The sequence below is a fragment of the Diadema antillarum genome, unplaced genomic scaffold, assembly GCF_040938485.1.
Source record: "Diadema antillarum isolate AM-2024a unplaced genomic scaffold, OU_Dant_1.0 scf00000139, whole genome shotgun sequence".
In the NCBI taxonomy this organism is placed as follows: domain Eukaryota; kingdom Metazoa; phylum Echinodermata; class Echinoidea; order Diadematoida; family Diadematidae; genus Diadema; species Diadema antillarum.
This window is the reverse complement of record NW_027271028.1, coordinates 3,179,520-3,196,470: the sequence shown is the minus strand read 5'-3', so window position 1 is coordinate 3,196,470 and position 16,951 is coordinate 3,179,520. Positions and strand designations below refer to the sequence as shown.

The 16,951-nt window shown below is 38.2% G+C and overlaps 1 protein-coding gene across 1 annotated transcript; it reads right to left on the bottom strand.

Annotated features, from left to right (window-relative positions):
• Positions 1 to 5,123: 5,123 nt before the first annotated feature.
• On the bottom strand, positions 5,124 to 10,881 carry LOC139721184 (uncharacterized). Its single transcript, XM_071632511.1, has 4 exons — positions 10,843 to 10,881; positions 10,279 to 10,370; positions 7,852 to 8,012; positions 5,124 to 6,213 (listed from the first exon to the last, which is right to left on the bottom strand). Exons 2-4 carry the CDS (start codon positions 10,318 to 10,320, stop codon positions 6,027 to 6,029), a joined length of 390 nt encoding a protein of 129 aa, XP_071488612.1. The 5' UTR covers positions 10,321 to 10,370; positions 10,843 to 10,881; the 3' UTR covers positions 5,124 to 6,026.
• Positions 10,882 to 16,951: the final 6,070 nt, after the last annotated feature.

The following is a 16,951-nucleotide window of genomic DNA, read 5'->3' as shown; positions in this document are numbered from 1 at the left end:
GATGTGAAAAGTTAGAGATAGATAATTCCCTGTAAATACACATTGTAGTTTTACATCTGTTATAGCCTTTTATTTGTATCTCAGCAAAGAGAGTTATCTATGTTTAATCCATAGACATTGCTTCATGGGTCTACATACTATTTAACATGGGGCACCCCATGGCATAATGGCCTAATGTAGAAAACAGGCAAGTTGTGTATGCATCACCATTAGCTTTGTGATTATTTGCTTTTAATCATGCAAGATTGTCATTACGTGGTTGAACTCAAGACAGCAGTCTGCGTCAAAGAAAAGAGCACAGTCTTTAATGAAAATGTGATCCCACTGTAATCATGAACCTACAGAGCAGTGTCTGCGAAGCTTGAATGTCGAAGAAATGTTTGGAATTATGATGGATTACAGTTCCAGATTTGCTGAGAAGTCTGTAATATAATCAAAGCAGATTGCTGGAAAATTTTGCATTTGTACAATGCACAAAGAAGACACAAGGAAATAGTGGTGCAAGTTTTTAATTCATTTGCGAATAGGCAAAAATCTCTCAATGTTGCAGCCTCTTTCATCTCAGCAGCAAATACCTTTGGAATATGGTAGACCAGATGTTAGCATTGTTCTGTTTCTGTGATTTGTGACTAGGTTTGTATATGAACTCCATAAATAAGTCCTGTAGACTCTCAACATAATAAACTCTTTAAGATTAAGAAATTTGTTATCACAAAAATTTGTCATAGCAGGGTGGCAAGAACATTGAAATACATTGTACATTGTACTGTACTAAGAAATTTCAAATTTGGGACCAATGAACTTACAATGTACATTGTTAAAGCAGGATTTTTTTTTCTTTTCAAACTGTGTTCTTTACAACAAGAGTCTACTGTGCTAAAGACAACATGTGATCATTTGCAGCTCCGTTCAGAGACAAGCACTTTTGAAACAAGTGTTTATGAACAACAAACAAGTATGTTTAGAATATTAATCCCTTAGGCGGGTCACTGCATTTGTTCCAAGAGTGTAAGCTGGATTCCATTGTTCCCGATGTATCTTGGATTCAAACTATTGTGAAAACTTCCAATTTTTCCGATCAAGTACTTAAAATCGGAAGGGGGGGGGGGGGCGGTGTCTTCATGCAATTGTTTGACATGTGTTAACTCAAGAAATAGTTGTGATATCTAATCACTCAAACTTTATTTCAAAGCTGTTGGGGTTTCTCTTTGGGCAGTTGTTCATTACCATATGTACGAGAACTGGCCATCGTGTAGACCTCATGTACACATTTCTTTCACTCTAGACCTTCACACACACTCAAAGACTCTTGTGTTAGCCCCTGTATAAAAGATTTAGGTTTAAATGACTTTCTAGGGTCAATGAAAGGGATAGAGGACTTCATTTGGTATCTCTGTATGAATACTTTCACATTTTTCTTTTGTAATAAATACCTAACTATGAAAGTTCTATAGTTGTGTATACACATGAAGGTTTAGAAAAGCAGAAAAGGTTTATCTGTGTTTCACGTGGAAACCTCAAGTGTATAACATGATTAATTTTCAGTGAATAAATTCTGTTATTTCATTAAAAAAAAAAAACTTGTTTCAAGTTGATATTATGTCTGTTTCACCCTGGTGCACAGTACACATATGTACAAGGGACTGTGGAACTTTAAAAAATTTTTTTTTTAAGGGGTAGGGTAGCTTCTGGGGTCAGAAAGCATATCGTTGGTGGTGTGACAAGACCTTGTATCACAAATTTTGGAGAAAATCATTTGTTTTAATTGTCAGATAATCGGTTCAATGATGTCCTGTCCAAATCCAAGCTGTCTTACCCCAAAATGAAGCCACCGCCACCACAGCATGTCAAAGGAAAGGTGATCCCATTTGTTGTGGTGGTTTGGCTGCCATGCTATTCTGCTCTCTTGAACATGAGACATTTTTCTAGATACACGTACAAGGTTTTGTCGATCCAACAGTGATACACATTGTACCAATTATAAGGGCAGGCTAGCTACACTGTAGTTGTACGTAGATTCATCTGATATGAATAACACACCTGTAGTGATAGAAATAACCACACAACACATCACAATAGAAACACTACATGCAATATATGCATTTTAGTCAGCATTCCACTGATATATCTATTTATTTCAGAAAAGGGTACATGCCAGTGGCAAGTTCAACTACACAAGTAACACAGAAATATATCATCTTGTATGGTGCTAATCTTATGCTCTAGTAAAGGTGTTGACAGCTACATAATGATGATCCATGCGATACCAACATGCGGATTAATACATGTATTACTGAAATTTGGATAACAAAAAGTATAAATAGTTAAGACAGCATGTCCCGCTTGCGAGTAAATGAAAGCACTCTTAAAAAGAACAAGAACTTTTTAAAACTTCTTGAAAGTGTAGAAACACTTCACACTTCTCCAGAAGACTGAAACCCACTGCTTGATTCCTGATAACTGAGTGAGGATCTGAGAAGGAACAGAGCCAATTTGAGAAGCACTACACTGTAAAAGCTCCCAGCATACCATATTCACACATCGAAGACTTGTTCATGACTGTTGTGAAAATGGTACATACTATTAAAAGCTTTACACACATTCTGTTACATGTACTTAAAAACTCTAGCAAAGTTAGGTGGATACTGTGAAATACAGTTTACTCATAGTAGTACTTTGAAGTGCAGCTAACTTACACTGATACTTACAATGTCAGTTTGTTTGTTTGTTTGTTTTTCTGAGATACATGTACATCAGATCCTAAATGGTTTGACATTCAGCGATGTTGCTTTTCCCGAAATCAACAGGATATCTGCTAGCATGCTAAGAATTATCATGCTAATTTGAAATATGACACCCCAAATTGCATAAAAAAATTGCACAAGTTGTTTTGCAATGCAAGTCTTTCAACTCAAATCCACTGAACAAGTTTTGTTCTTTTTAGTTTTCCAATTTGAGTGCATGACTCTGGCAGCTGACAGTTGGCATAATACACTTTTGTAGCTTTTCTATCCTTTATGAGGAACAAATCAGCACAGGAGGGGGAAATATCTTTGAATGACATCTCTAGGATAAGAACAGACACACATACACTTTGTGCAATACAATACTTCCATGCAGCACGACATATACTGTAGTTTATAGTCATTCAAAAACTTCTTGGCCCCAGTGTAATAGTGCAACATACTTGTCCTGCATCAAAACGTGTGATAGTGTAATTCTCATACTTTATCCAAACAAGTGAGTATAGTACTACACAGTGAATGTCCCTTAGCCCTTTGAGTGCAGAGGCATTGTGCTTTACTTGCCTAGCTTTGTCATCAGCAATCAGTAATCCATCCAAACTTGACCTAGTTGAAGATTAAAGGGGATGGCTAGTAACTGACCTGTGGGAATCAGTGGGAATGCTGGAGGATGATTGTTCCAATCCTTGTGGGATTCATTTAAGAGTACACTATGTATCTATTCTTGTGTGAAAATTATTTGCTTCAGAATGGTCTCATATTCAAGTAATGTGCAGTTTAATGTTTCCAGGTAAACGTCCCTGGTCAGTAACGGGGCATTAATCTGCACATTACTTGAATATGAGACCGTTTTGAAGCAAATAATTTTCACACAATCAGTAGATATATAATGTACTCTTAAATAAATCCCACAAGGATTGGAACAATCATCCCTCAGCATGGGCCACTGATTCCCACTGATCGGTTACTAGCCATCCCCTTTAACAAGCCCACTCGGATGTAGCAATGTGTCCCAGTGCAACAGGAAGGGCATGGTGACACAGTAGGGATTAGCGGGATTAAGTAATCTCTATTCATGAACAGTAAGTCTCGAGACTTCTGTACCAATCGGTAAGAAAGCACTCCAGTGCAATCGTCAACTGGTGAACAAAGTACAGTAAGGATTCTCGGGGAATACAATATAGCACATGGGAAAACATCACAATATTCAACCCAATTGCTTTAGAAGTGGTAAAACAAACTTCTGTATTTTCCAACATACATTAACTGCATTCAAACTTGGGTAAACATACACTTACTATACCTTGTAACAGGAACCACAATTAATCTTGAACATTCAAATTGTGTCTTTCCGCATCAATTGGCATAAGAAGCTAACAATAGCTGTTCTGGTACATAAAAGGATTTTTTTTTCTCCAAAGGGCAGACAGGCAGAAAGACTTGGAGAGAAAAAGAGAGATACAAATATATACTTATACATTATGCAACTGAAAGTTAAATATGAAATACCACCCTCAGAATTGGTCTATATTTGTTCAAATTCTATACATCACAGACAGTTTAAGGATTAGCATGTACTGATACAACATACAATGCATTCCTCAAAAATTTGGCACTGATTAAAACATGTACATTGTATGACAGAAACCAATTTTGTTCATTTATACATCCTTTTCAACTGACATGGAAGACCAGTATTTGAGAAAAATAAATCAGTAATAAGTATATGATTGCAATAGTGTATCACACATAAAATTACTAGTAAACATCACGAGGCAAACATCCCATGTAGTCCCACACATTCATAACAAAGTTCCTTTTTCAAAGGTATAATCTGGAAGAAGTACACAACTTTTGTAAGTTGTACACTAATATCAAGTTGTTATCAAGTCACGTACTAATGTGTCTTACACAACGCACATCTAAAGACACACAATATCAAATACAGAAATGACAGGCGTATTTGTACGAGTCACTCAACATCTCTTACTTTTGTCTGAAAGTAATGCAACATGCAGCAAATGACAGAAAATTGTTTAACATCTTGATGATTTCACTGTGTCCCATCAGTTCATTCACATTTCACACAGGCTCAACACTAAACTTTTTTCGCCGGTGGTCTACTTGGGCCACTGAATCTTTGAATTTGAAATCTTGCTGATCTGAAAAAGAAACACAGAAGCCCGAAGTAGAAGGAAATACATATACAGTGGACTCCCATTATAACGAAGTCCTCGGGACCGGCAGTTTTCTTTCGTTATATCAAAATTTTGTTATAACCGAACAGATAAACTTTAAAAATACATAGAGCGGATAATGTTTCGGCCTAAATTTTTACTTTGTTGTAACTGGAATTTCGTCGTAGCCGTGTTCGTTATAAAGGGAGTGCACTGTACACATTCATTTTGATTTTAGCTGCATGATAGGGCCACCAAAAGATGGCCTTTTTGGAAATTTGGTAGCCCAATATCAATTTTTAGTGGCCCAGGGCCACCAGGCCATTGCTAGTGCTGAGCCCTGTATATAATATATATAAATACATGTATGTATATAATAGAATACAAATGCATATTTTGATTACCAGTGACTAGAAAAAGAAATGTATATAAAGGTGGCTGAAGATAATGAAGCAGCAAATGAAAGTAAAAACAGAGAGCATCAACCAACAATTCCCCATTACCAGAGATTTCTAATGCAGCTTTACATTTTATCACATTTGAACGGCTTGCAATATTTTGGAGTCACTTGCTTACCTGCAGGGTAATACTGCTAGATCTGTTATCTTATGACACTGCCTTCACAATGAACCTTGTCAATCGCTGAAATTTATTTTGTGCTTTCTTAAGGCTGTGCATTACGGTACTTCTTCAGAGAAGAACTTAATGGGGGAAATACTCAGACTTAAAAATTTTCAAAAGCCATTATATCTACAAAAGGAGCAACTCTCGATCCACTCGATACACTGTGACACGGATGATCCTTCATGATCAGCAGTGTCATTTACATCATCAGCATACTCACACTAGCATCATATTTAAGTATATGACTAGCATCATCATCATCACCATCAATATCATCATCACCATCATCATGACCACGACCACAACCATCTCAATTATCATCACCATCATCATCATCATCATCATCATCACCTTCATAGGCAGCAGATGTCATACATCTTTGTTACCATTATCACATTTCAGAATTTCATTCCCACCAAATGTTGTCATCATCGTCAGAAGCACAACCGGCATATTTCATCATCATCAACTTCAAATTTCATCAGAATGCAATGACAAATAGTGCAATGATGATGAGGCAGGTTGTATCGTAACCGATGTTGACGAGGTATGCTGGCAGCCCTAACCCATGAAAGGGGGCATGCGTCGCCTCTAGCAGGGCGAGGATGATTGACAGATTCACGCTGGCATAGAACGCCTCCTCCAAGGTAACCACGCCCATCCCAGATCTAGGAAGAAGAAGAGGGAATTGACATTCAATTCACAAAATGATGATACAGTGACTGTGAGTGACAGCCTGATTAAAAAAATCTCTTGGGACTGGAGTGAGTACAGAGCTAATGCAGGTTTGGATCCTGTGACTGGTGAAATAGTATGTTGCAAAGCAAACACCATGGCATGAAAAGCGTTACAATCATTATCGACATTATCATTGTCATTATCATTATTACACTTACAGTACTATTTTATCACTATCATTCAAAATTATCATTATCATTGCTATTGTTCTTATAATAAATTGTATATACCCTGGAAAGTGATGGATTTTACTAAACTTTGAAAGAGAAAACACAAGCACATATAAGTGGGTGTATACAAAATCAAAATGTGACAAACAGTCAACAGTAGGTGGTAATAACTGCAGGGCTTTATCAACTTTGTTCATAGCAAAAGTTTTCTTTCTAACTTTTTTGCACATCATAGCACTCAAAATTTGGAGAATCAATTGAATCTAGCTAAATTTTAGTTCAGTTTCTCTGAAGCTGATGTCTTTTGTAAAAATATTTTGGACATATTCAGCAAAAAAAAAACAAAAAACTAAAACTTAGAAAAAAGTGATCTCTTCACAGCAGTGAAGAGATCTTCAAACTTATTACAACAACAGAAAAAAAAGCAGTAGAAAAAAAAAAGCTTCATTCAACAGATGAATGAGATGCACGGGTGCACACAATTCAAACAAGTATTAGATGAAGACGAGCAATGCACAGTACAAACGATACTTCACAACAACCAAGGAAAAGAGCAATGGGCAAAAAAATCATTTCTGTTCTTGTGAAACAGCAGCAGGGAGAAGAGACTCAGCACTTCAAAGGGGTGATTTAGTTTTGGTTGAAATGGGGTTCAGGTTTCCAACTTCTTTTTTCTTTTTGTGAAGTAATAAGAATCCTCTTCCAAAATATGAAAGAGCATACAATTCTAACAGATTTCAAAGTTTATTTGATAAAAACTGATATTGATTATGGCTGAAATATCAAAAACAAAGCAATCCTACGAAAGGGTGGGTCCCACCTTTTATTAGGATTGCTTTGTTTTACTCTGTTTTTGGATATCTCAGCCATTTCTAAACCAATTTTCATCAAATAATTTATCATTCCTCTTTATAGAATAGTATGCTCTTTGATATTTCATAAGTGGTTTCTACTCATCTTGCAAAAACTTAAAAGCCGAATCCTCATCTCAACCAAAACAATAACATCCCTTTAAAGGGGATGGCTAGTAACTGATCAGTGGGAATCAATGGAAATGCTGGGGGATGATTGTTCCAATTCTTGAGGGATTCATTTAAGACTACATTATATATCTACTGTTGTGTGAAAATTATTTGCTTCAAAACGGTCTCATATTCAAGTAATGTGCAGTTTAATGCCCCGTCACTGTACAGGCATGCTATAAACCTGGAAACATCAAACCGCACATTACGAGAATATGACACCATTCTGAAGCAAATAATTTTCACAGAACAATAGATATATAATGTACTCTTAAATGAATCCCACATGGATGGGAACAATCATCCCCAAGCATTCCCACTGATTCCCACTGATCAGTTACTAGCCATCCCCTTTAACCTTTTTCGACACCTGTACCTGAGGAAGCCATTCAAGAAGAAGGCGGTGGCGGCTTTAGAGAAGATGGCCACCAGGTAGGGCAGGTTTCCCGTTTTCTTGAGGTCCTCCAGCCGTATGCCACAGGAGTGCAGCCACATCCGACCAATCGGATTTGGGCCATACCAGAGGAAGCCAAGAACCTTGGATGCACACACAAAGAGGAGTAGGATATTGGATATATATGTGAAAGCATCTCATTAACATTGATAAAAATACTGAAGCATTATAGCACTCTTATCTTTTAATCCTATAAACGTATTCTTTCACTATATTAGTATCTGTTACTAGTATTTCTCTCCCTTATATTCATAGTTTCATCCATCAACACTTGCAATTGATATCTAAGCCATTTTCCATCTCTCTCCTTTTCCCAATCTTTTAGTGACTGTTTTTTTCCTACGATACAAAAATAAATAAAAATTGAATTACATGCAGCATACAGAGAATGCAAGCAAATGTCAATATGTAACACACTAAGCCACATTAATGCACCCCAACACATACCTCTGTAACCAAGAGGTTGGCACTTCATCACATGATATCTGTAATGGATGCCACATGCATGTTTCTAGCACATATATAAATCCCAAAGGTCTAGAGATATTGCTAATGGTCTGATCTTAGAAGTAAATGACTGCAAAAAGTGTTGTCTTTTACTCACTGAATTCTGACAAAAAGAATGGCAAAGAAAAGAAAAGAAAGTTAGGCAAGATGCAGAAATACTGGTGAAAAAAAAGAAGAGTTGTAACAAAGGAGGATGCTGAAAAATAGAAGATGAAAATGTGAAATAAGTTTTTCCTCAAAGCACGACGGATACTCCTCAGTAATTGATTGCAAGCACTCACTTGAGCCATCCAGGTCAAGAGAGCTAAAAATAGGGTAAAACTGCTGGACTTTGCATTGGGCCATATTCTAATAACAGCTTTAATTACTTATATTGTCATTGATAAAATACTTCCTGTAATACAGATAAACTCTGTTTGCAAATCACTGGAAATATCCACAGAACAAAACACGGAAATCTGACTTGTGGATGATGGTAAATTTGAACAATAAAGATCCGTGTTGACAATTTAGATAAGCTGGGGGCATTAGAGTATCCATGCAACATTACAACCTTTAGTAATATTTCAAGTGGTGTATAAGGCCATGCATTTCAAGTCATATTCCATACATGAACAGCTACAATCTTAACTGCCATAATTTTATCAGTTTACTGCCCTATTCTACTAAGTACATCCATGTACCAGTTTTGACCCTCATGTTCACAAGTTATTGTAGGGTAATTGTGAAAATGCCTTCTCATTATTCATAGCTGTGCCAAGTTGGATTGAATTCTGAAATACTGTATTACACAAAGTTACGGTACTAATTGGTATTAAGTTACAACAACATACATTGTAATGTTACCATGGCAAAATCTGAAATGAACCCTGACCGTCACTCAGTCCATCATAAATGAAGCAAGTGAATTAGCCTTGTTAATGTCTTTAATAGTTGAATACAAAGTTTGATGATTTCCCGTCAAATACTTCTTGGTATTATTGACTAAAGTGTGGAATTTGGCAATCTGTCCTATATCTAAGAACCTTGGATCACTGAAAACCCCTTTTTCTTCAAATTTTTAAGGTTTATTTTACTTACAGATACATATTGAACTTCCAAGGTGCTGTAAAGCAAGGAATGTTTGCGTGCATTTTAATTTCGAGAGAGCCAAGATTCGCGAAATTAAAATGCACATGAAAGCAGAGTGTCTACACTATATGCATTGAGTGTTAGAGGCAACTCGCAAAAATTTCATGCCGTGAAAAAGGCTGTCGGCTCAAATTCGCAAAAATTTCATGCAGCAAAAATATTGTGCTTTACAGTGGTTTGAGAAGTTGTCAAGTTATGGCAGGATAGCAAAACTATTTACATAGACAGGGGGCATCCAGAATACCAGCACGAAAACATTATGAGGCACTTGGCAGACACGCGCGCATGTATTGTATAGTAATTTGAGTTTGCTTAACTAAATAATTTGAGGTATTCATAAATATCATATGAGCTCCCTCGTGGAGACCTACTGTATAGCTCCTTTGTGACCGAGACAATATGAGCTCCCCCGTGGAGACTTAATGAGCTCCTTTGTGGAGACAATATGAGCTCACTCATGGAGACGATATGAGCTCCCTCGTGGAGACTTGTATACATATATATTTAATAGTCTTGTTTATATTTTTCTAAGATTTATAATGTCTGTTTTATATTAAGTGCTGTCTGGGGCAAATTATTTGTGTAGGGCCCCATTTTTCTCTCTCTTCTTTCTTCCTATAAAACAGCAACACTTGGCAGACATATAAATGCCGTGAACCAGAAGCATGAGTACTTTACATAAGGAAACAGGTCATTCTCAAACTTTCATACCTGGCATAGCATAGTGGACACGATGATTCCCATGACACCCATGCTTCTTGTTCAATGAGTCTCCTCTCTATCACAAAATGGTGGTTAAAGTCCTGTAAAGGGAAGAGTAACAAGAGACTCAATCAGAAGAAATATCTTTCAGAATGTTTGGAAAATTTAAAAGTAGAAATAGCACAGAACCTAGACAAAAAAAGAAAAAGAAACAGTGCATACAAACCAAAGCAAACACATTCAATTTGTCCATAGATTTATAGTGCAACAAAAACTAAATTGTATAAACTACTATATTGTATGAAACTAAAAAAAAGGATAAGGAACAAATCTGTTACTCTTCTTAGTAAATGAAAACAGCAACAACAGCACAGCATCACAACACTGTATATTACCTGCACATATATCATGATGATAACAAAGATAATTATTTCAGAATGAATCTCTCATATGATTTTTTTAAATAGAACAGAGACTACATTTTACTATAAAAACCCATGATTCGAGACAAAAGTGAGCATTTACATACAGGTAGGCAAGGTACAAACGTACAAATGTATTCTCTCTACTCACGTGTCTGTTCAACAGCAAGCTCCACTACTGTGTGGGATATACTGCCACATGCAGTGACCTACAACTGTACTCAGTAGTACCTTGATTTTTACCCCCCTTATTATTTGTTGGAGGTCATATCTCGACAGGTGCATCTTTTGAATTTTGCCTGGTTGGTCAATATTTGAAGAGTACATGTCAACATCTTGCCAAATAATCTAACTGGGCCATCTAGGGTACTGATTCTGGCTCTCCATTATTGATGAGATTCAATCAACAATTTGCCGCATACTCGTATAAGACTATATGACTGAATTAAAGTACATTTGGTGATCAGTCTGTTGCATGAATAATGATTTTACATCAACTGCACTGAATATCATGCCCTTTTCAACAACAAATTGGGTGAAATGGGTCAACCTAGTCAATATTGAATTTTTCAGATATTCTGAAAGAGCTGTTCTTCTTCTACATTACTCTGAAGTTGGGGATCATATAAAACAAATGTGAAAGTGTGGGGGGGGGTTGCAATTTTTTCTAGAACACTTTTTTTTTTTGGTAGAATGGTGTGATTAGGTATGTGGTACAGTCCCCTTTTCATTTCCTAAAAATCCTTTACAAGCTCTTCACTCTCATTTCTGATAGTCCCTTCATTCAGCTTGCCTTCATTGTTGTTGCTATGGTTGTTTACATCCTGTTTTTTGTCCCATTCATTGCAGGGCTAGCATGGCTTGGTAAAGATGAAGTGCTTGAATGGACCTTACACTTTGGAGCCTCTTTTCTCAGTTCACACTTTTCCAGAGTGTGTGCTTTCTTTCCAGTATTTAGGTAGGTTTAGGAGAGTCCATGGATTTGAATTGAGTTAAATACATACCAGTATTTTAAAGCTTTTAAAAGTCTGCTCTTTAAGAATGTGCCCCTAACTAAAAAATCCATATCTGGCGACTTTTTGTTGGTTTTGTGATGCAGGATCACATGTGTTCCCCAACTTTCTTTATGATGGTTTTCCATCATCTATTTTACACATATGTATCATATAAAATGGCTTACAACCATTTCTAACAGTGACTAATCAGGTCAGCAGATACAGTATGAACAGTATTAGTTGAGCTTGTGCTGTCATTGCTAGCAAACTTTCATCAATGTAAACTTCATGTGCATTATTGTGAAAAAAATAAATAAATGAGTACTCTGCAACACTTCAGTTTGTGTTTGTACTTGAAAGGAAAGAGTGACATTTTTGTGCCAGGTAAAAAAAAATTGTAGTACAATACAGTAATGTACATCTGGCTCGTAGTCCATGTAACATCGGTGGCACAAATACCAGGGTTTTAGCAGCACTATGTCATGAATATCAGAGGTACTGGTAAATACACGGAGAAAATCAAACATTTTGATAGATATCAGGCAAAACATTTCATTTGCTTGCTGGTACCTTTACTAGCAGGCATTAATGCCTTTGACATATTTCCCTCTCACACTTGCACATCTGACATTCTAACTTCGCCTGGCATATACTCTGTACAGTATACAGTCAAACCTGTCTATAGCAGCAACCCAATTAGGGAAACAAAAAGAGTGGCCATTTGTGACAGGTGGCCGCTATACAGTAGATAGGTTATCCAACTTTGTATGCATTGTCTACAATAATAACATGTACATGTATCATCATTGTATACATCTGTAAGTACTTGCATGTGTATACATACGTATGCACAATGCATTGGACAATGCTGGTGTTTATCATTGGTTGCACAGTCCCATGTGTACAGTCGTGAAGAAAGCTGAACACTAGTGCATTATTATGACTGAATGAGTGATGAATCAGGGAGGTGGACCTCCCTGGATGAATGCAGCGGTTGCGATCCCTGAACATTGCGTGTGAATGACTGGCACGGCTACAAAGCGGAAAAACATGCTGAATTATCGGCTCAGCTACGGCTCCATCGGATCTGTGGCTGCTATTGACCGATTCGGGTTCGTTGAGGGTAGCAGACAATTTGTGGTACTGGGCGCAGCCACTCGGTGTCCCAGCCAACCCCCCCTCCTCTCCCCCACCCCACGGGCAACATGTTTATCGCGCACTTGTAACAAAGGTTCACGCACTAAGCAAGCATTCGCGCACTCAGTACGACACGCCCATTGGCTAAAACAACCATACATCAGTTTTTCATTCCGTGTGCGGAAGGGGGTGGGGAGTGGGAAGGGGGGGTCGGCTGAGACACTGCATAATGGCACTGCCCATGCCAAAAATACACATAGCGCGTCACAGAATCGGTCAATAGACAGGTTAAAGTCTACCACGGGAAACAAAATTTGTGGCCGCTGGCTGCATTAGACAGGTGGCTGTTATATACAGGGTCTTTAACAGGGCTTTTCTCTCAGGGGGATTTTTCAGCGGCCGCTATAGACAGGTGGACGCTGGGGCAGGTTTGACTGAATTCACCTTGACATTTTTACAAAACATACTTACACCAAACCAAATACTGCAAAGTATTGGGAGGTTCCCTTATGTACAGACACAAAGCAATACGCCTCATAAAGAAAGCAAGCAAAAAAAAAAAAAAAAAAAAGAGAGAGAGAGGGGGAGCATCAACAATCATAAAGTGAATGAATACAAAGCTGAAGGGCCTGTACACGTAAATGCAGATCGAGAAATGTGATATATACTATTTGTACCTCTTAGTGTCATCATCTGTTTGGTAATCATTATATGAATGACGCGCCTTAAAAACAACAACAACAAGAGTCTGACTATTGTTTCTTTTCTGTCCCTTGTGTCTCACTCCTTAATCCAGGTGATAGCCTAGTGTTGTTAGGCATTGCATGTTAAATTGTTTGCTAGCATAACAACGATTAATATTAGGGGTCGCTCACACAGCCCAAAAGTCGCGTAAACGCATGAATCACGCAAGAAATTTGGTTGTGCGTGCTTGTCCGTTGAGCATTTTTGCTGATTTACACAATGAAAATCACCGATGAATTGCGCAAGAACTACGGATAGATCACGCAAAAATCACTTACAAACCACGCACTTTCAGCGCATAGGCACGCAATGGCCCCAAACAGGTCGAATACTATGTACGTGGTTGTGCGCGACGACTGAGGTCCACTGAAAACCACGCATAATCTGCGCATTATCACTAATGAACTGAGTATGAATCGCACATGAACGCGATAGCCGCAACATTTTCGCGAACGATCACTGATTCCCCGCATACATTCCTTGTATTTTGCGCACTGTCTGCGTAAGAACTACGCAAATTATGCAAAAATTACGTAAAACAGGGCAATAGCTGGTACTGTGTAAACTCTTATGGGAAGTCGATTTTTGAGCCGCTCAAAACCTAGAATCGCGTAAAGCGCTGATCCGGCGCACATCGGCAGACAACTACGAAGGCTCCACGTCAGACAAACTCATGAAATGCGTAAATCGCGCATATATCACGTAAGGCTCAAATTTCTTGCATGATTCATGTGTTTACGCGACTTTTCGGCTGTGTGACCAGGCCGTGCATGATTGTGTGCTAAATCAGATGGATGACATTCCAATTCATTAATTAATAGATGATCTGCATGTGACTGACTTCGAAGTATTAAAACTTTGATAAACACTGGCACTTTTATACAATGACTCCTATTGCATATTGTACTGCTAGCATACAGTCTGTAGGTTTCATTTGTTTGTTTGTTTCAGAATTAGTATTCCTGAAGATTAATCTAGATATATGAATATACTCTGCAAAGAGGACTGATTTAAAAAAAGAAGACCTATCACATATATTATTTCCTGTAAGTACCGGTACTTGAACATTTTGTATGCAATCACAACTTGTGGAAAAATGAGCAAAGAAAATGGGATTCCATCGGGATTCGAACCCAAGACCTCTGGATTGCTAGACCGGTGCTCTACTGACTGAGCTATAGAAAGCCCTAGTACAGTATTCGTCCTCAATGCTTGAATGGTCAGAAGCTATAATACCAGTGTGATTGTGTGTGACACACACGCACACACTTACATTGTACAACACATTGTAAACCTGACATAAACCCTAAGGATAATTCAACTTGGGGATAAATGCGAAGGATCATCGAAGTGATGCAGCTTTTTGAGTACCCCTATGTTTACAACAAATTAAAATGCAAACAGAAGAAAACTGACCAGAAATGAATATAATTTAGTGGAAAAACTATGCACAATATTGTATACCTCCGTATGTATCTAAAGACATAGTTGTTGCACAGCAATTAAATTAGAAATACTTTAACCAAACAAAAAGAAAATGTCATCAATTGTTAAATACGGTACCAGTCACATCCAAAATTTGGTGGTGGCAATCTTTAATTTTTAGAAAAATGTCTACAACTTGCACAAATCCGGGATTTGGGTTAGCTGATGAAGTCCAAATGTGTACAAAACCTATGAAGCCACTTGCTATTCTCTCTGATAGAGCTCTCATAATACTAAGTACCGATAGTAACTGGGACCAGCCCGGACTTGAAGCGGATAACTGTGTACAAGGAGCGCCCGAGAGTTATCATTATAGTAGCATGACCTGGAAGGTAATCAGAAATCTGGAAAGGTCAAGTCAATTAAGGGATGGTGTACAATTTGTGGATGTGTACAAGAGACATATATTGCAAACACATTTTTTTTTTTTTTGTTATTAATAGCTATCATTTTGAAGCTGTGCTTAGGCTGGACTTTACCACAAGAAATAACAAATAATTCTGCATATAAAACCAGATACAGTATCCTCCGGTGTGTGCGCAAGCGCAAGCTGTGCTTAGGCTGGACTTTACCACAAGAAATAACAAATAATTCTGCATATAAAACCAGATACAGTATCCTCCGGTGTGTGCGCAAGCTCGCTCTGAAAATCTCACAGCTTGCGCACTGTCTGTATCGTATGTGCTGGATACGTGAATTGATGTGACGTCGTGTCGCGGGATGATTCCAGGGGGGCGTTTCATCAACGAGTTCGTCGGAGGTTTTCACCTACAAATTTGCTATCAGCCAATCAGACGCAAGGATTTACACTGACAACTGTTAAAAGCTAATGAAATCCTTGTGTCTGATTGGCTGATAGCAAATTTGTCGGTGAAAACTCCGACAAACTCGTTGATGAAATGCCCCCCAGAATAACTAGCGCCCAAAGGTTAGCCGACGGCGGGATTGACGAAGAAAGTGAACCCGTCATACCTACAAAGTAATTAGTTTGCTAACAAACTGGAGTACCCACCTACTCTATCAGTGTGGAATAGTAATTTGGAATAGATGCACAAGATCAGCTTAACAGCTAGTAGTAGTACTAATTTTATTTTTCTTGTTACAAATTTTTGTAAAAAGATGTCAGACTTCGGCTTCATGAGGCTGATTTGTGTGCAGAGAGGTGAGAGCCGCAGAAAAAAGCACCGAAAATATGTAAAGTCTAGTCGGATCAGGCCGCTAGGTGCGGCAGCCTTGCATTGAGCGAACCTGCTGGCGCTCGTGTTTTGATGGGTCGCTAGCTGTGCATCGGTTTATTAAAACTCGTTTGTTGTTTTAAAAAAAACCAGACTGAATTTTTTCTTCTTTTCATCATGGATAGTGGACATGTGTGAGTAACAAAAAATCACCGTGCAAAGTTGCGACAATTCAGGCCTCGAATTAACCGACGGCCACCGACGGCCATGGCCGTCGGTGCCCCTCTCGTTGGCCGCAATGCCTTTTGTTTTTTCATCAAAGTTACGGCCAAAAAAAAAAAATGTGCCCTTTTTCTTGAGGCCGTGGTGCCCTTTTAGAATGAAAGTTATTATTCATGACGTATATGATATGCCCTTTCTCAAAGTCTCTTTAATAAGCTTGAACAACTTTCCTGATCTCAAATATCATACCTTTAAGTTCACTCGCGTCCCGATGTATCTGATTCAAACTCAAAGTATCTTTCCGAGATGTACGAGACGACGTGTACGTACATGTACATGTACGCCCGACCGGCTTTTACCGTCCCGACTGCCTCCGCAGCGCAGCGGCCGCGAGTACGAGTATGTACTAGCTAGGCAGCGCATATTCAGATAGAGTAGAGTGAACTCCAAGTTCACCAAGAAAAAAGAAAAATCCCACGATGCCAAGGGGTGCCAGACTGGG